Genomic DNA, 18,213 nt, shown 5'->3' with positions numbered 1-18,213 from the left:
TCTTGAACTAAATTAATGACTTTTTAGGTTGTGTTTTGATGCGTATTCTTCAGGAACACTTCTTATAGTGTGTTTAGGTAAAGAAAGACGTTTTTTATTATACACTTTATTACGTTTTATTTCCTTCTAACAGTTTTTGAATTTCTTGTATACTCTTGCCTTTCGTTTCTGGTAGCATAAAATATACGAATATTGCGCCTATCAGACATACGGTAGCACAAATCCAAAAAGATTGTGCCATTCCCAGAAGGTGGGACAAAGTAGGGAAGAACAAGGTGATAAGAAAACCTGTTCCAAAACAAGTAAAACTGGTCAAGGAGGAAGCAACAGACTTGACGTTTGGAGGAAACAACTCCGCCATCACTGCCCAAGGAAGCGGTCCCAAACCAATATTGAAAGTTATGATGAAAGAGACAAGACTCGAAACTGGCAACCAAGAAATTGCCTCGACGTTGTACTGGTGTGACTTGCGATAAAAATAAAATCCTAGAGCGAGTAAGGAGAGGGAAGAGCCTAGAGCAGAAGACACCAGCAAAATTCGTCGACCCAATCTATCCACAAGAAAATACGTGGAACTCATGGCGAGGGTTTGGACTGCCCCGATGATGATTGTAGAAATTTCTGGAGCAAGTCCGCTGCCTGCTGCATCAAAAATTGTCTGCATGTAGGCAAGAACTGGATTGATTCCTGCCAGTTGCTGCAAAGCTATGATGCCCAAAGTAATAACCAGACCTTTTCGCAAACCCTTGAACTTGAATAAATCACCGATTCCTCCTTTATTTTGACTTTCCTCGGCGATCGACTTGTCGATGTTTGCCAGCTCTTTCTGAATCTCTCCGTAGCTCTTTTTCCTCAGTTTCGTCAAACTGCTCTCCAACTCTTTGGTTTTGTTGACGGACGCCAAAAACTGTGGAGTTTCTGGGACCGCCATCGAAAAGACTGAAATAAAAATGACCAGAGGGACGACACTGACTAGGCAAAAATTGCAAACGGACAAGAACGGCCCCACCAAGAACGAGAAGAGAAGACCGAGCGACATGAAGGCACCAAACGAGCACCCCAGCGCACCACGATTGTGATCCTCGGCGATTTCTCCTAGGTACATGGGGAGAACAGTGAAGACGCTTCCGACACCGATGCCCAGCAAAGTCCTCGAGATGTACAAGAGGAGGACGGTTTTGGCGTAAGCCGCCATCACTAAAGATATGGCCATGGGAAAGGCCACGATCTGGAGGGTCCTTTTGCGGCCGAATTTGTCAGCAGCCGCGCCGGCAACCAAAGGTCCGAAGATGGCACCCAGACACACCAAACCAGCAATCCACGAGGCTTCGTCTTGAGTTATGACCCGCCCCAGAGGGTTGTCCGCGTCGGCGCTTTTCATGAGTTTGGGTAAAACGGGGGAAGTCCATCCGAATGCGATGCCCGAAGTGAAAGCGAGCAAATTAGCTGACAAATATTGACACTTTTGAGAATGAAGGCGTAAACGTGGCGGACTTACCGATCAAGGCTGCGAAATAGAGAAACGGTGCAGTTTGCGATTTGGAATCGGGCTTCAGGACTGCAGAAGTGTTGTCCTGAGTTGTCGCCTTGTATACGACTTCTTGCAGAGGGACATGGTCGTCCTGGTCCATGTTTAAACAAATTATATGATAACTGGATGCAACCTGCACTCACTTCTTATAACACAAGCCTAATTTATTTTACAAACTAATTCGCTAAGCTTTTTTTTTCATTGTGACATATTGATTTATATCTGCGAAAACTTTACCATTGTTATGTCGGTAGAGTAAATACAAGGGAAGATATGAGGAGACATGAAAATTCTGTTTTGTTAAAGGAGTAAGTCTAGGCATGACTTGCATACAAGACAGATCAGTAAACATTGTTTTACGCGTAATAAAAAATAGTGAAACAATTTAAAGTCGAGTTCAAGGCACCAGATAAATAAGTGAGGTTGGCTGAGTTACCTTCTAGTACTTTTTGCTCTACATTGTTGACAGTACGCAGCTTTGATCTTTGACCGCAGGGTCGTTCCAGCAATTTTTTATATGTTTGAGAGTTGCTGCAATCACCCTTTCATGCCTTAATTAAGTATTGTTTAGTTTGATACAGGGTGTATCAAAACGACCGCACCAATTACTTGTAATCGTACAAAGTAGAGTTAGAGTAACGTGAAAAAAATAATACAAATATTTTTCTGGTGTTTTTTTGTTCTTTCTTATTTTTCCAAATTTTGATTTTTTTTGTTGTTATCGCAATTGAATGATTACTCTGTTTAGACCTAATTAGAACAAAAAAAAAAGTTTTTCAAAAACATTTTTCGTTAAAAATTTCTAACTTTAACACCCTGTAACTTTTAATTGAAGCTGGAAAAAATGTTTTTTCAATTTTTTTATGTTTTTCTCACTGTATTCTGTACAACTGCTGGTAGTTGGTGTGTTCGTTTTGAATCACCCTGTATAAAAATTGACAGTTTTAATATTTGACACTTTGGTAGAAAATTTACACTACGGAGTGAATGGTAATGACGCCAACTAGATAAACATTTAAATGTTATCTAATGACAATAAATTAAATTAATCCACACGTAGCAGGTCATCGTGGGTCAAGTCAATGCTAAAGAAACGTTAAATACTATATCAGATTATACAAAGTGTCTCTAAAAGAACGTGTATCAAGAGTTCTGTGGAATTGTGTCGAACTGTATTGAACCGTTAAAGTTGTCAAATCAAATGTCAACTGTCAAACGTCAAATTGTTAAATCTTAGCGTCAGTTGTGAGTTCGACGTCTCAGTTGTTTTGCTTGTGATTTTCTTCAGTTTTTCTTCTTCTCACAACAGCCTTTATGAAAAACTTTATTTAAAAATAAAAAAATCATTAATGGACTTACATAACCTATATTTTTCTATTTGGTACCTACCACGTTATGCTACAGAGCGACAACAATCAAATACATATATTCGAGTCCCACAGGACGCTTGATATACGTTCTTTTAGAGACACTGTGTATATGTTGAAACTTGTAAAAATATAATTTATAGTATATGTGGTAATAATTAAATCAATGACTTTATTATAAGAAGTAGTTGTTTGCTTAAGAGAGATAACGAAGATTACCCCCATGAAGGCTTTACTAAATTAAGATTTACCTTAAGATTAGTTAATTAAGACTTACCTTAGAGTTTTGGTAGAAGTGGGAGTAAGAGTGTGTCACAAAAATGTTTTGCACTTGGATAGTTGGTTTGTGACGAAATTGTGTCATGCTGTGTAAATCTCGTCTGCAAATAATTTCTTACAAACCTCTTTGCTTCCTTTTAATCAGCACCTTCGACCCCCCAAATAACACTTTCTTGACGATAAGATATACTTTTTTATTGCTCGTATTATCCAAAACGTTCTGTTTATCATCCCCCATTTTGTTGAAAGTCATTTGTGACTCTTGTGATAATAATATGTCTTTCTTTTGCGTATTAAATGTGACCACAGGATCATTCATATCTTAATAATGTAGTTTCAGATAATTATTAGTAAATACTTATTTACAAAAACAAACTTAAATTAAGTACTAGTAAATTTATTCTTTTCTCCCTTGTAACAACACTTGAATTTGTTGTAAGCTCTTTCCTTTGGTTTCTGGTACCATCTGGAATATAAACAAAGTACCGATCACGCAAAGAATAGCAAAAATCCAAAACGACCAGGCCATTCCTAAAGCTTCCGACAAGGAAGGAAACAGTATGGTAATAATTAAACCACCGGCAAAAAAGGTTATGGCGCCTAAAGTTGAAGCAACATGTTTGACATTGGGTGGAAACAGTTCTCCCATCATAGCCCAAGGTATTGGTCTTAACCCGATATTGTAGGCAGTAATGAAGACAACAAGACTGACAACTGGGAGCCAAAAAATCGCGTCCACCTCAAATTGATTGGTCTGGAGGTGGAAATAAACACCTAGAGAGATCAAAGGAAGACAGCATCCAATAGAAGAAATCAATAACAATATTCTTCGCCCGACGTGGTCCACCAAAAACGACGCAACTATTGTAGAACACATCTGGACGAACCCAACGATGATCGGATTGATCTCGGGAGCGATCTTGGTCCCAGCTCCGTCAAAAATGGTCTGCAGGTATGAAAGAACAGCGCTGATTCCAGCAAACTGCAACAGAATGATCAACCCGACAATGATGATCAACGCTCTGCGTGAGATTCTCGATTTGATCAAGTCTCTAAACCCTCCTCTTGTTCGTTTACTTTCTTGGACGATGTTGACCAAATCAGTCAACTCCTTCTGGACGGCTTGGGCCGGTCGGTTTCTGAACTTCACCAAACTGGTCTCCAATGCGTTTTGATCGCCGATAGATGCCAAATATAGAGGAGTGTCAGGGATCCAGATGGTAAAGACCACGACGAAAATCACTGATGGTATTATGCACACCAAGCAAAAATTTTGGATGCTGAGGAAGGGACCGACCGCGTACGTGAAGAACAATCCTGTCGCGACGAAGATTCCCATCGTGCAGCCCAACCTGCCGCGATTGTGGTTTTCGGCGATCTCTCCCAAAAACATGGGGAGGGTTGTGAAACTACCACCAGTGCCCAGACCCACCAGGAATCTTGACACGTACAACAGAGCTACGTTTCTTGCGAAAGCTGCCACCAAGAATGACGCGATCATGGGGAAAGCCAACATCAGGAGGGTTCGTTTTCGGCCGATCTTGTCGGCGCTTTGACCCGCGATTAGGGGGCCGATGAGGGCACCCACAGGCATGAAACCCGCAATCCAGGCTCCTTCGTCGGAAGAAATCGCACGATCTAGAGGGTTGGCAGGAGATAGTTTGACAAGCTTGGGGAGAACTGGAGATGTCCATCCTATCGCAATTCCAGAAGTGAAACCCATCATGTTGACTAATCGGGAGTGGGGTATTAACGGTTGTTATCTTGGAAAAACAAACTTACCGACTAAAACAGTCAAAAGGAGAAACACGTTTCTCGATTTCTCTTCTGATCTTGGGGCTTCTGAAGAGCTGCCAGAAGACATTGTTTCGGGAAGATCTTGAAGGAAACATGGGTCTCGTTCTGTCCCCATGATAATTGTTATTTGTCAAGAGAGTGCACACTGCGGTAATTTTTTTACAACAGGTATTTGTTATCTCAGCAATAAATGCCTTAGATGGGTTTTATTAGTGCATACGTACATTGATAATAATCCTAGGAAAACACCGATACTCTATTATGACATTCATTTGGACTACTTGTTGACAGAGAAATAAAAAATCTGGTCAAAATGGTGCAATAATTAATGGCAGAGAGTAATCAGATAGAAAGCCGTACATTTTTTACCTATCTTCATTGCTGGATCTCTTTTGATGGAAAAGGTAAAGCACTGTCACATCCAGTTTTCTTTTTAGAACAAACAGGCAATCGAAATGAGTATTTGCATCGTATGATAATTATTTTGATAATAGCTGATAGCACTGGAGGTCATTCAAACAACGCCGCACGTGTCTACAATTTATTTGGAATTTTTTCCCAACAGCTTTTGAATCTCTTGCAAACTCCTTCCTTTGGTTTCTGGCAGCATAAAGTAGAGAAAGACGGTGCCGGTAGCGCAGCATGTTGCAAAAACCCAAAAAGCTCCGGCCATTCCGAGCAACGTGGTCAAAGCAGGGAAGAAGAGAGTTGTGATGAAGGCCCCGATGAAGCAAACAACACCGGTGAAGATGACAGCGGCAGATTTTACATTGGGCGGGAACAGTTCGGCCATGACAGTCCAAGACAAAAACGCCAGACCAATGTTGAAAAAGATGATGAAGGAAATTAGACTGGTGATGGGTAGCCAGGAAATAGCGTCTACTTGAAAATCGTTGTCTTGGAGGAAGAAGTAGACTCCTAGAGTGACCTGCGAGAGGCAGGCGCCGGTCGTCGAGATCAAGAGCAAGATCCTCCGACCCAATCTGTCGACGAGAGAGGAAGTGACGATAGTGGTGGCCAGTTGCACCGCTGCGATTATCATTGCAGATATCTCAGGGGGAAGGGAGCTCCCGGCGGCTTCAAAAATCGTCTGCATGTAGGAAATGACGGCGTTGATTCCGGCGAACTGCTGGAGAAATGCCAGACTGAGGGTTATAACGAGACCTTTTCGGGAGCTCTGGGTCACGAACAATTCCCTAACTCCTCCTTTATTCTTGCTGAGCTCTTGAACCATCCTAGAGATGTCCAAGGCTTCCTTCTGAATCGCGTCAATACTTTTACTTCTTAATTTGAGCAAACTTTTCTCCAATTCCTTTTGGTCACCGATCGATGCGAAATATTGAGGAGTTTCTGGATTCCAAATCCAGAATATTGGAATGAAGATTAGTAACGGGATGAGACAAACCAAACAAAACCATTGCACAGATAAATACGGACCAATGGTAAAAGCGAAAACTAGTCCGGATGAATTGAAATTGCCCATCAAGCAACTCATGATGCCGCGATTGTGGTCTTCGGCGATTTCTCCTAGGTACATGGGAAGAATGATAAACACGCTTCCAGCACCAAGACCCATCAGAAACCTGGCAATGAAAAACAAGTACACCGATTGGGCAAAGGCCATCATGAGGAATGATAATACGACGGGACAAGCCAAGATCAGGAGCGTCTTTTTTCGTCCTAGTTTGTCCGCTGCCATGCCAGCGGGCACCAGACCAATAAGCGAGCCTAGCGAAAGAAGTGACGTAATCAAAGACTCTTCGCTTGAAGTTATGGGACGACCTAGAGGGTTGTTGTCTGGATCTACGCTACCATTGAGTTTAGGGAGCACCGGGGAAGTCCACGAGAAGGCGACACCGACAGCAAGTGCCAATACGTTGGCTGAAGTGAAAATGACAAATGCAACAATAGTTTTTCAAAAATTTTGAACTTACCAACGAATGCTGCCAGGTATAAAGACAAACTTCCCGATTTTGGCTTCATCGCTAGTTGCTTCTGTTGAGAGCAGAGTTCTTATCTTGTTTTTTAAAGCGTAAAGGTCTTTTATACAGTCTGAATTATTTTGGACAATTATACATTTTTTCTTGTAGCAATCTCTTCCTTATCTTTTGAATAAGTCCACTTAAAATAATTGTGTCATTTTGATTTATGTTGCCGTAGATTGTAGAGTGATTGCATTAACTCAGCTATTGTCAAAGAGTCTCGGCAAATAGACAAATAAATGTTAAATTGGTGTGGGGGTGAGGCGCAAAGGAGTTACGTCTGGAGACTGCACAAATGCTTCCTAGCGTCATAAGTCTTAATGCTAATGAAACAAAACTGAATTAAACAGGTGTTTATTTAGTAGTTTTATTAATATTACAATAAAAATTTACATACAAATTCTGATTAACAATAATTAACTGACTAAATATTAAACAATACTTAAATTAAATACATATAAATCATAAATAAATTATTAATATTAACAGCAGACGCGTAATATGTAAATCTTTAAGAACACAAAATCTTGAAGCGAGGTTCATTGATCCAAAATTTGTATTTGGCGCCATTTGTTCAAATTTGACAGTTCTGAAACAATCAACAGAGGTCGCTTATTTTTTTAACCGTAACAATATTTGAAAACTGTGTCCTGTTTTTTGTAATAATTCAAATTATTAGGTGTTTAAGGATAATCTTTTAAATTTTGTATCGTGTTTGCATTTTATAATATTTGTACATACCATTTCCGTTCTTGTTTACGTGTTCATAGTGAGTTGTCAAGTGACCGTGCAAAACAAAATCGAAAATGTCAAAATCTGACGTTTGTTGTGATAATTTACCGTGACCATATTTACTTTTTAATTTAGTGTTAGTTTAATTTATTGTCATAATGGAGGTTCCTAATTCAAGTGTAACTAACCCGGCAAGTGTTTTTAAATATAGCACATCAAAGAATGTAAGGAATGCTAAATATAGATTTTCCATCAGGTCCCAGCCCCCAATGAAGAATCCAACAGTAACAGTAGCAGTTTAACGTTGTCATTAACGCCGCCTCTGTCGGAAGCGCCTAAAGATGAGACAAGTACAATATCAGAGCACCTCTCAAGTATAGAAAATGACAGATCGTTGCAAGAGATCGAAGTGACAAATTTGCCAGAAAACTTCGCGTTATTGTTGCAAAATCTACCCTCAGAGGAGGAGAGGATATCGCAAGAGCCTAAACCGCCCTCCCTCAATTCTAGTTTTAACAGTAACAGTATTATTAGTTTGAATGGGTTAGAGAGATTTATTAGTACAAACATGGAAGGTAGGAACAATGCTAGGAGTATACTGGAAGAAATACTCAGCAATGAACAGTTCAATTCTGATTCAGAATCCAAGGAAGAGAGTCTGGATATTTTTGCCAATGTGGATTTAAGTGACAAGCTTTTGAACAGTTACAATTGTGAAAAAAGCGCAAATTTTAACTTGGGCAGTTTGAAAAATGACAGTTTTAATAGTTATGGCGAGGTTTGCAAGCGGGTGCGAGATTTTGAAGAACTGATCGCGATCAAGGACAGTACAATCGCGGCGCTCACGTCAGAACTCGATTCCTTTCGAGAACTGATCAGTAACACTTCTAGTAACAGTCTGGGAACTAGCACCACTGAATACAAACAGTTTCAAGAAGAGTGCCATAATAAAGTGAGACTCAACTTGATTTTTTTGGTTTTTTTTGTTAAAATGACGTTTTTAGTTGGTTGAGTATCACAACGCGATTGTTCACAAAGATGAACAGATCGAGAAACTCACAGGTTCTTTGCAACAGTCTATTTTGAATCGCGAAGAGATGAAGCAACACTTTAAGAACGAAATCGTGCAGCTACAGGAGCAGCTGGAGAAAACGTCGAATTTGCTCAAGGAACACAACTGCTTACAAAAAACGAATTTCGATTTTGACGAGTCTTGCTCAAAATTCGAAGAAATGTTGAGTTCTCCTCAGGCTGGGGTTTTTGGCGAGGTGAAGATGGCGTTCAGTAATTACATAGCGGAAGAAACAAGGAGATTGGAAAGTGAAATCGGCAATTTGAAGGTCATTGTCATCCATAAAAAAAAATGTTTTTTTACGGTGTTTGTTTTTCAGAGCATTTATGAGGCTGATAAGGTGGAATATGAGGCGGAAATGGCGCGTTTGAAAGATTTATTGACAAATTCTAAGCCCAGTTCTAGCGAAGTTTTACAATTGAAAGAGGAATTGGATGTGAAGCACTCAAAAGAGATGGAGGAGTTGAGGACTTATTTTGAGAAGAAGTGCGCCGACTTGGAGAAAAAGTATAAAAACAACTGAGTATGATTTTTGAGTGTTGTGACTGAATTTTTTTTTTTTTTTTTCAGTTATTCGGAAGAAGTTTTTAGTCAACAGAGTCGGAAAATGTCCGGTTCAAGTTCTTGTTCTGATGGCGAGTTATCGTCGGATTTTGTTTTTAATCAGCCGGGACCTGGAGGCGACAACAAAGTGGATTACACTAAGAAGGACATCACGAAGTTGCATCAAAGCTTAAGTCAGATGATCAGCTTGATGCAAAATTTTAATCTGAACGAACTCAGCGACAACGAATTCGAACAACTGAAGGCCGAAATCGGCAAGTTCGATTTCCGAAACTTGATCAAGTACGATCTATCGACGATTAAGAACGAACTCCAGAACAAGTACCACGCCGAGCTGGAGATCTTGAGGGAGGACTTCGACAACCGCGTCGACATCATGAACGTGGAGCACGAGAACAAGCTGAGGAGCTTGGAGAAGCGATACGTGGAGGAGATCGACGACTTGAACAGCCAACTGCGCGGCAGAGTGGTCACCACAGCTCAGCAGGAAGTCGTAAGTTTTCTGTATGAAAAACGTGTGTCGTTGTCCTCGTGTACTAATAAATGTGTTTAACCACCTGCATGACTAAAGGCGAACTCTGGTGAGTTCGAAATTGACGAGGTGGTGCAGAGCTATGAGCGTCGTTTGCAAGAACAAGTCACTCTAGCTAAAATCGACATCATCGCTGCACTCGAAAGTCAAATCCAGGTAATTGTCTAACTGTGTAGTGGGCGTGGTTTTGTGTCGACCAATCGTGTCGCACCGTTCTGACATTTGCGATTGCAGCGCCTCGTCGCGAGCGACACCATCGACGACGACTGGCCGGAGGAGTTGCTCCAGCTGAAGGCTCGCTTCGCCGACAAGTACCAACAGGAGGTGGTTCGTCTGAACGAGCAGCACCTCGAGGAAATCGCGCGTTTGAAAGAGGAGCACGTGAAGACCTTGAACGGAGCGTTGGAGAGGGCGCGCCGGCGCAGCCTCAGAGACGCCGACAGTCTGAGCAAAGGCGAGTTGGAGTTGCTGAAAGAGCGGGACGTACTCAAGAAGCAGACGTTGTCTTTGAGGAATCTGTTGGGGGAGTTGATCAAATACTTCACCCAGTGCGAGGATGAGCTCAACAACACTTTGGTCGAGGAGCTCATCACCAAGAACTGCATCCAAATCGAGAACGAATCGGAGGTGACATCTCCTCGCGACAGTCTCGGCAGCGTCAAGAGAGTCCACATCACGCCCAATTTCAGCGACCTGATCAATCTAATCGACAATTCTCCCGAGAACGATTTGGATTCGATCGATTTGAAAAGCGAGTTGGGGTCGTGCCTGCAGAAACTAAAATCCGACGCAAACGCGATCCTGGCTCTGACAAGCAACCTCAACAAAAACGACGAAAAAATCGACGTCCCGCGGTCGAAAAACGCCTCGCTCGAAAAAGAAATGACCTCCTTGACGCGAAAGTTGATAAGCGAGACGCAGATAAAGAACGAACTGGTGGAGCAATTGAGCGAGGCCAAGAGCATAGTCCAGTCGCTCGAGACCGACCGCGAGGCTCTCGAAAACCAACTGGAACAGTTACTCGAGCGACAGAAGATCCTGGAAAGTGATCTCTTCAAATCCAAAGAAAAGATCGCCGAGCTGATCGAAAATGGTCACAAAGAGATCGTGTCAGAAGGTTACGGCGAGGACGGAGAGAGGAGTGTCAGAGGTTTAGGTAAGTGGCTTGGAAAACAAGTAGACTGGGTTAATTCAGATGTTTCAGCCGAAGCGGTGGCTTCTTTGGCCGTGCTGCAAGAAAAAGTGAGGAATTTGGGTGAGAATCCGGGGAGATTGGATCCGAATGTCATGCACCTGGTCGAGGATTTGGCGAGGGTGGGCGATAAAATCGTGGAAGAGGCTCGAAGGGATCGTGACGATCTCAGACAACAGGTTAGTCAAGTCAAGTCAAGTGTACATAACCTCACATTTAGTCACGGTGAGTTTAAATGAAGGAAACGTGACGATCCTAAATCGAAATCGTAACTGAAACTTGTGTTTTTTGATGCTGTTGCATCTGTATTTATTATGCGGCAACGTTAGAAAAAATTGTGGAGTAGTCGGGTACATAACCTCACATTTAGTCCCGATGAGTTTAAAAGTAAAATGTGACTATGTTAAATTAAAACCGTAACTGAAACTTGTAGACTTGTGTTTTTTGATGCTGTTGCATCTGTATTTATTATGTGGCAGCGTTAGAAAAAATCGTGGAGTTGACATAACCTCACTTATTACAACCAAAATTGGTGAGGAAATAAAAATACGAGTTGTTATTTATTTGCCACTTGAAGTTACGTAAATGAAAATGATAATTTGACTATCCTTATTATGTGATTATTAATGAATTACCACCTAATGAACAATTTTTTTGTGTCAAGTAAATGTGAAAAAGTTAAAACTCCAATTTAGAACGTTCGTAAGCGTTAACGGGTTTACTGTGTACAAAGTGACGAGTACGTTTTGATTACACATTTTTAAAGATCGTTAGCTACTGTTAATTATAGATCTAGTAGAATAACAAGAACACTGATGCGTCAGATTGTTCTTCAGTTACTTCACAAAAACGGGGCGCTCATGTCTGTTTTTTTTTTTCGATGAAAATAATATTTTTTCATTAATATACCAAACTACATACGTATCTGTGGGGTTATTCATTCATTTGCACGTAAAACATTTTTCAGCAGTGCTAATATCATTGTTTACTCAGATTTGTGGTTTATAAATGTTTAAAAATAGACGTAAAAGTAAGAATAGGAAATATAACGGAAAAGGACAACAAATGTCGAGATTTTCAATGTTTGTTAAAGTTTGGGATTTGCTTAGTTTATTGGAACAAGAAGATTCACGTAAACTTATTGTTATTAGTCATCGAAATCACCGCTTTGAAAGTTCTTGAGGGCTTAACGTTCATCATTTAATCAGCATTGCGTACTAAATTTAAAGCTCTAATAAGCCAAAATGTCCCTGTTTACCCCACGAAATAGTAAACAAGCGATAAGGGAGTACCTACCCCTCTAATGGGTTTGTTTTGAACGTTTACGACGGGGCATATTTGCACCTCTTTTCTCTTTCTGTCATTATTTCACCAGTCACGAGCATCGAAGATGTGGAACCTGGTAAGAATGTGTCTTCGTAATTTTGACGATGGAGTTGGCTGCGATGCTAGTAATTGGGGTGTTTTGCTCAGATCGAGGCCGCCGACAAGAAATACAAAGTAACTTGTCAATTTTTGGAGGACCAAGCCGCCGAACGAGAACAAGAGCGCGATGAAGCTCAGAAGGAGATCAGTACGTTAAAAGAACATTTGAGGGACAGGGAAAAGGATAAGGCCAGCTGCGAACGTATAACTAGCGAGGTTTGTCATCTACTCCCCTTAGCTTTGCACCATTAGAACGCACTAACATCGAGCATGTCCTGCTGCTCCTGGGCGCTGGGTAATATTATCACCTCCTGCTTGAACACCCCCCCGTAGACGATTTGTTCCCTGATTGTTCCCCCCGAAAATAATTTTTGGTTGGTAGGAACGGCGCCTATTTATAATAACAGGAAGCGTTTCCCGTTGCAGTAGACGAATAAAACCGAGAAAGGTAGACGAGCGTGTTTATTTTCGTCGCGAGTTATTCCCGTCTTTACGTCCATTTCGATGTTTGGCAACAACTCCGTGATTGTTTGAAATGTACGCGTCGAGTTTTCGCGCTCACCGAAAATAATCGCCGCAATTTTTACCGTTCCAGGTCGAGCATCTGGAACAGCAGCTGCGCGACATGTCCAAGTTGACGGACGTCGCCGAGAGGCGGTGCAAGGAGGCGGAGAACGAGCGCAAGGAAGCCGTCGACAAGATATTCGAATTGCGCGACATCATCCGCGACCTCGAGGACCAGGTCAAGACCAAGACGACGAGCGAGGAGGAGTTGCGCAACATCGTCAACGAGCTGGAGGTGATCGTGAAGCATCAAGTCAGCGACGAGGCCAATCGACCGCCAGACGTTTCGGACATCGAACATTTCCGGCAGTACGTCGGCAACTTGGAGACCGAGGTGCAAATGTTGAGGCTCAACAACGAAATAGCGGGAGGCGAGGGTGCAATCCAGCAAATAAAAAATCACGTAATGGAAAATAGGGTTGTCGTGGGGGGGGATTTGTGATCAATTGTTCGGTTTTTAGTTGTGCGATTTCGAGACCACGCTCGACAAGAGAACAAAAGACTTGGAGGGGCTGCATTCGGCAGTGTCCACCACGAGTTGCAGCTCCCCCAGTGAAGATATGTCAATTAGAGACGTCGTACACCAAGAACGGTCAGTTTACGACGAGTGCGAAGTGCCTCTGCAGCAGTTGGCACGCCTGAAAGACAAACTGTTGCGACACTCGAGAGCCGAAGATGCGGCGGTTAAGAGAATCAGAGATCTGGAAATGCAGATTTTGGCCTTGAGGAGTGATCTGGAGGTTAGTAGAGGTTATTTCGTAGGTGGTAAGTTTTCTAGTGCTGGTGTTATTTGCAGGAGTCCCAAAATGAACGGGACATTTTGAAAAAACAGATTTCCGACCATTTGGTTTTGATTTCGAACCTACAAATTCGCCTAGACGAGCAGAGAATCCGCGCTGAGCACATCGAAAAGCAGACGAACACGTCGTTGGAGGTGCAAAACTATGACTTGAAGAAAAGCATCGCCTCTTTGGAGGAAACGATAAGTAAACGTGACAAGATGATAGCTCAGTTGAAGACAAACATCGAGGAGACCAAACGACGATTGGAAGATCGCGAAAAGGAACTGTCCGCGAACAAAGAAGACGAAATGATTGTCCAGATGCAGGAACAATTGGAACATCTGCGCTCGGAGAATCTCAAGTTGAAGTCCAAGATGGACAAAGAAGCTCAAATCTTGCCAAATCTAGTCGAGAATATAATCTCGGATAAAAATAGCGACATCGAGATGCTCAAAGAGAAACTGTCGGAGACGGAGAAGCAACTGGAATTGTTCGCGTGTCTCAATTTAGATAAGAAGGAGATCGAGTCCTTGAACAAACTGAGACTTTCGGGAGTTTCGTTTTGTGATCTGGTCGATTTGGAGATTTTGGAGAAGGGAAGGAGAGCTGTGAATGTGAGCGATGGTTCGCTGGTTTCTCCGATTGTTCGAACAAAGACCGGTGACAAAACAGTCTTCCTAGATAACGAGTCGGAGTTGTCGACAATCGAAAAAGTCGGGCCTCCAAATTTGTTCTATTCTTTGCAAATTCCTCACCAAAAGGCGAACTCCACCGAGAAACACGTCCGGTTCGAGGACGAAGTCGCAGACATTAACAGAATCGAACTTGAGAAAATAATCGACGAAAAGGATAGAATCATTCGGGATTATGAGAGTCGGCTCAAATGTCTTGAAGACCTGGAAACAAAAGTGGGACAACTCCAAAGTGCGCTCGAAGAGACCGAGAGTAGTCTGAGGAAAGCGACGGGAACGTTTGAGGATGAGCAAAAGAAGAGTGAGGAAAAAATGAAGGGTCTCCAGTTGGAGTTGGAAAAAGTTAGTGGAGCGTTTGAAGATCAACAAAAGAAGAGTGAGGAAAGAGTGAAGGATCTTCGGTTGGAGTTGGCGGCGCAACGGTGCGCACTCAGCGAGAAAGAAGATGAGTTGGAGGAGTGCCGTCGAGAACTCGAAGAAGAAAGGAGGAGTATTTTTGAGAAAGACGAGGATTTGAAAGCGGCGCAAAAATTGTTGGCCGAGCTGAGATCTTCGCTGAAGATGAAAGACAGCGAATTGAAAAGTCACGAAGATGCGTTGAAAGTACAGTATCAAGAACTGAAGAAGCTTCAAGATGACGCGACAATGTTAAAGACGTTCCGAGAATCGACCGAGCAGACGGTCCAGGACAAGGATGAAGACATAGCTCAGTTGAGGAAAGAAGTCGACGATGCGAGAAAACAAGTGGTGCATTTCCAGCACCTGGTGGGTGAAAAAGAGAAGGTCATCGACCAGATGAGTGCCGACAGTAGAAGTCTCCACGTCAACTTGGAAACCATCCAGAGCAAATTACAAGAGAGTGGAAACGTGGTGGATCTGGGACGGCGTTTGCGCGAGGAACAAAAGAGAAACTCGGATCTCTACGAAGAACTGCACGCTTTGAAAGCGCAACTTTTGGGGGTTGACAAAAAATCAATCGAAGACATCGCAGGACAGGTGCAAAGAGAACTGGATTATTCGGCGTATTTGGACACGACACTGATCAATGCGGTCAGTGACGGTTCGCTGGAAAATGGCGACGTGGAGGCGTATCGGTTGGCGCTCAAGAAGCAAAAGTCGATTAACAAACAACTGGCCAAAGCCAAAGAGACGGTCGAGAAGAAGTTCGAGAGTTTGGAAGCGAAGTACGAGAGTTTGAAGAAGGAACTGGACACGATACAGTACGAAGATGCCGCGTTGATCGCAGAATTGCGGAAGAAACTGGACGGTTCTCTGCGCAAGGAGGTCGAGTTCGACAGGATTCTGAAGGCGGAGAGGAACGAACTTGAAGGACAGTTGAAGTCGATGAAATATAAGATAAGTACGTTGAGTACGAAGGCTGAGTCGTTGCCCGATATGCAGCACGAGTACAGGGGATTGTCCAAAATGATGAGTCGATTGGAAGAAGAAAATGATCAGTTGAAGAGGGAACTCAAGAAGTTGCGAGACAGCACGAGTGCGGATTTGGCCGCGAGGAGTAGCGAGATCGCCTCGTTGGAAGATGTAGTGAGTAGGAAAGATAAAGAACTGGTGAGGACCCAGGCGTTATTGGTGAGTAAATTTTAAGAGGGGTGTTGTGCGTTATTTGTACCGATGTGATTTCAGTGGCAAGCCGAGAAGGACAATAAGAAATTGTTGAGTCGGGTAGAGCAGCAACCATCCAAACCGTCGGATCCGGTGCCGGAGCAGCTCATGGAGAAAATCCGGGAGCTGAACGCCGCGGTGAAAGACAACTCCCAAATGATGGATTTGATATCGAGGCTGACACAAGAAAGGGCGGTATTGGAAGAGCGAATATTAGTTTTGGAAGAACACAAAATCGAGTTACCGTTCGGCGATCCCGTCACCAGAGCCAATTACTTGTTCGCCAAGTACCTGAGGTCGGAGAGCTACCGCAAAGCCTTAGCCTGGCAAAAGCGCTACCTCATCTCGCTCCTGGAGACGTACCAAAACGACACCACTTACCACTTGGACGTGAACACCAAAGATTCGAAACGGAGGAGGCGACGGATGCGATTCAAGTGAGTGAAAACACTTTTCGCCCACGGATTGGGGTAAGAGTGCTGGTTTCAGGAATGTGGCGCTGGTCGTGGTGTCGATCTGTCGGATGAAGTATCTGGTGAGACGATGGCATTCAGGCAAGCGTATCATCCATCAGAGAACCGCCAACCCGACGGTACAATTCCAAGTGGGTCAACCGGTTTCTAGTCAGAATTTCACCTCGAATGTGAACAAAGAGACGAAAAGTGCCTTAACTCAACCCAAAACCGACATGCCTTGGTTCGGAACGTCGCCGCCGTCTAAGGAAACGTCAGCGATGAAACGTCAACAGTCGAAGAGTGGTCAGGAGAAGGTGGTCGAAGCGAAGAAGTCAGTATCGAAACAGCTGGAGGCGTCCGGTTATCAGAAGAAACAGGAAACGGTGCCGCAGTCGGCCAATCAGAGCAGGTAAGCGGTGGGGTTTGTCGGTGAAGATGGAGGATTCAGGGTTGGTTTTAGGTTGTCGGACACGCTAACGAGCCCGGCCATGTTGTCTAAGTATATAGAGAGGTTCAATCAGATACAGGAGAGATTAGGTCTGGATTCCTTCCATTCGTAGGTTGTGTTTTCGTCACCGAATTCTAGTCATTGTCTTATCTGAATGACAATCGCGTGCCTTGCCTATTCAGGAATTAAGTGAGAAAATTATCTTAGGTTAAGTCCAAACTTAGGTTAGGAAAATTTTGTAATAATTTGTTTTTATGCACCATTAAACGATTTTAAGGATAGTTATTTTTCACCCGGATATTACGAGCCTTTCCATTTTCTTATGAACCCAAAACACACGACAGTGTAACTTTTTGTCATGCTCCCTGTTCCTAAACTAATCATCGCAGATTTTAAGTGTCTTCGGTCAAAATGTTCTCGATGAATATACAACGTGTCTCAGAAATAAGTACATTCATTTTAACTGGTAATAGACTCGTTAATACAAACCCTGTATTTCAATATATTTTTTTTCTTAAACCTTGAAGTTATCCAATTAAAATTATTGAAAGATTTCGCACAAATTTCGTTACTCGCTTATTATTTGCGTCACCGATGCTGATAAGCGAAGAAGAAAAAACAAATGCAAGAAAACTTTCACTTGTTTTTTGGTAACTTATGCAAGCGGCGGCTAACTGCTGCGCCACGTACTGTGACCTATAATGATAAGGTGGAAGAGAAAAAAGAGAATCACATAGTAGATATTAAATGAAAACAATTTTGATAATAAATATTTTAAACTGACGCTAATGAATCGCCCACTAAGATAATGACAAAGTGTCCTAAAATTAGTGTATTAATCGGTAAAAATTCTCATGAAGTAATTAGAGTAATCACTAATGATTATTTAAAGTGACCACCGTTATTGTTAATACAATAATGAAGGCCTCGGCGAAATGATTCTTCCATTCTTTCAAACATACCTCTGTTATTGCGAATTGTTGTGGCAGCATTTTCCACCCGTTCTCTTAAAATTTCAATTGTATCAATTACAATGTACACAAGAAGTCGCACGGAAATTTTCTGGGCTCGAGGAGAACTCCCGCACACTTCACCATACGCAAACACAATATCTATGTATTCACTATTCGAAAATAAACGCAGTATTTTCACAAAATTTTAGCACAAATCACAGAA

The 18,213-nt window shown here is 42.5% G+C and overlaps 4 protein-coding genes across 6 annotated transcripts; 1 reads left to right on the top strand and 3 right to left on the bottom strand.

The window, feature by feature from the left end:
* Positions 1 to 90: 90 nt before the first annotated feature.
* On the bottom strand, positions 91 to 3,327 carry LOC138139491 (facilitated trehalose transporter Tret1-like). Its single transcript, XM_069059785.1, has 3 exons — positions 3,176 to 3,327; positions 1,499 to 1,622; positions 91 to 1,446 (listed from the first exon to the last, which is right to left on the bottom strand). The coding sequence occupies exons 1-3, from the start codon at positions 3,260 to 3,262 to the stop codon at positions 110 to 112; spliced, it is 1,548 nt and encodes a 515-aa protein (XP_068915886.1). The 5' UTR covers positions 3,263 to 3,327; the 3' UTR covers positions 91 to 109.
* A 231-nt stretch (positions 3,328 to 3,558) lies between these two features.
* Positions 3,559 to 5,352, bottom strand: LOC138139493 (facilitated trehalose transporter Tret1-like). The gene is made up of 2 exons (XM_069059788.1): positions 4,960 to 5,352; positions 3,559 to 4,908 (listed from the first exon to the last, which is right to left on the bottom strand). Exons 1-2 carry the CDS (start codon positions 5,087 to 5,089, stop codon positions 3,575 to 3,577), a joined length of 1,464 nt encoding a protein of 487 aa, XP_068915889.1. The 5' UTR covers positions 5,090 to 5,352; the 3' UTR covers positions 3,559 to 3,574.
* A 149-nt stretch (positions 5,353 to 5,501) lies between these two features.
* Positions 5,502 to 7,231, bottom strand: LOC138139494 (facilitated trehalose transporter Tret1-like). Its single transcript, XM_069059789.1, has 2 exons — positions 6,909 to 7,231; positions 5,502 to 6,855 (listed from the first exon to the last, which is right to left on the bottom strand). Exons 1-2 carry the CDS (start codon positions 6,955 to 6,957, stop codon positions 5,516 to 5,518), a joined length of 1,389 nt encoding a protein of 462 aa, XP_068915890.1. The 5' UTR covers positions 6,958 to 7,231; the 3' UTR covers positions 5,502 to 5,515.
* A 369-nt stretch (positions 7,232 to 7,600) lies between these two features.
* LOC138139490 (putative leucine-rich repeat-containing protein DDB_G0290503) lies at positions 7,601 to 17,318 on the top strand. 3 transcript variants are annotated; one of them, XM_069059782.1, is made up of 15 exons: positions 7,601 to 7,879; positions 7,945 to 8,640; positions 8,693 to 9,028; positions 9,080 to 9,267; positions 9,331 to 9,817; positions 9,896 to 10,012; positions 10,091 to 11,012; positions 11,061 to 11,227; positions 12,522 to 12,689; positions 13,069 to 13,440; positions 13,499 to 13,777; positions 13,834 to 16,101; positions 16,156 to 16,571; positions 16,624 to 16,998; positions 17,050 to 17,318. In XM_069059782.1, the coding sequence occupies exons 1-15, from the start codon at positions 7,847 to 7,849 to the stop codon at positions 17,147 to 17,149; spliced, it is 6,924 nt and encodes a 2,307-aa protein (XP_068915883.1). In that variant the 5' UTR covers positions 7,601 to 7,846; the 3' UTR covers positions 17,150 to 17,318. The 3 variants fall into 3 exon arrangements, with proteins under 3 accessions (XP_068915883.1, XP_068915884.1, XP_068915885.1); XM_069059783.1 differs by lacking the exon at positions 9,896 to 10,012; XM_069059784.1 differs by lacking the exon at positions 12,522 to 12,689.
* The last annotated feature ends 895 nt before the right edge of the window (positions 17,319 to 18,213 follow it).

The sequence above is a fragment of the Tenebrio molitor genome, chromosome 9 (assembly GCF_963966145.1).
Source record: "Tenebrio molitor chromosome 9, icTenMoli1.1, whole genome shotgun sequence".
Classification (NCBI taxonomy): domain Eukaryota; kingdom Metazoa; phylum Arthropoda; class Insecta; order Coleoptera; family Tenebrionidae; genus Tenebrio; species Tenebrio molitor.
The sequence above is the reverse complement of the archived record's forward strand: the minus strand, read 5'-3'. Positions and strand labels throughout refer to the sequence as shown.

Coding starts and splice junctions, on each gene's coding strand:
- LOC138139491 (XM_069059785.1), bottom strand. CDS start 3,262: ATGACACAATTTCGTCACAAACCAACTATCCAAGTGCAAAACATTTTT. Junction 1,623..3,175: donor ACTTCTACCAAAACTCTAAG/GTAAGTCTTAAT, acceptor AACATGGACCAG/GACGACCATGTCCCTCTGCA. Junction 1,447..1,498: donor CTATTTCGCAGCCTTGATCG/GTAAGTCCGCCA, acceptor AATATTTGTCAG/CTAATTTGCTCGCTTTCACT.
- LOC138139493 (XM_069059788.1), bottom strand. CDS start 5,089: ATGGGGACAGAACGAGACCCATGTTTCCTTCAAGATCTTCCCGAAACA. Junction 4,909..4,959: donor CCTTTTGACTGTTTTAGTCG/GTAAGTTTGTTT, acceptor ACTCCCGATTAG/TCAACATGATGGGTTTCACT.
- LOC138139494 (XM_069059789.1), bottom strand. CDS start 6,957: ATGAAGCCAAAATCGGGAAGTTTGTCTTTATACCTGGCAGCATTCGTT. Junction 6,856..6,908: donor ATACCTGGCAGCATTCGTTG/GTAAGTTCAAAA, acceptor TTTTCACTTCAG/CCAACGTATTGGCACTTGCT.
- LOC138139490 (XM_069059782.1), top strand. CDS start 7,847: ATGGAGGTTCCTAATTCAAGTGTAACTAACCCG. Junction 8,641..8,692: donor AAGAAGAGTGCCATAATAAA/GTGAGACTCAAC, acceptor TGACGTTTTTAG/TTGGTTGAGTATCACAACGC. Junction 9,818..9,895: donor CCACAGCTCAGCAGGAAGTC/GTAAGTTTTCTG, acceptor GCATGACTAAAG/GCGAACTCTGGTGAGTTCGA.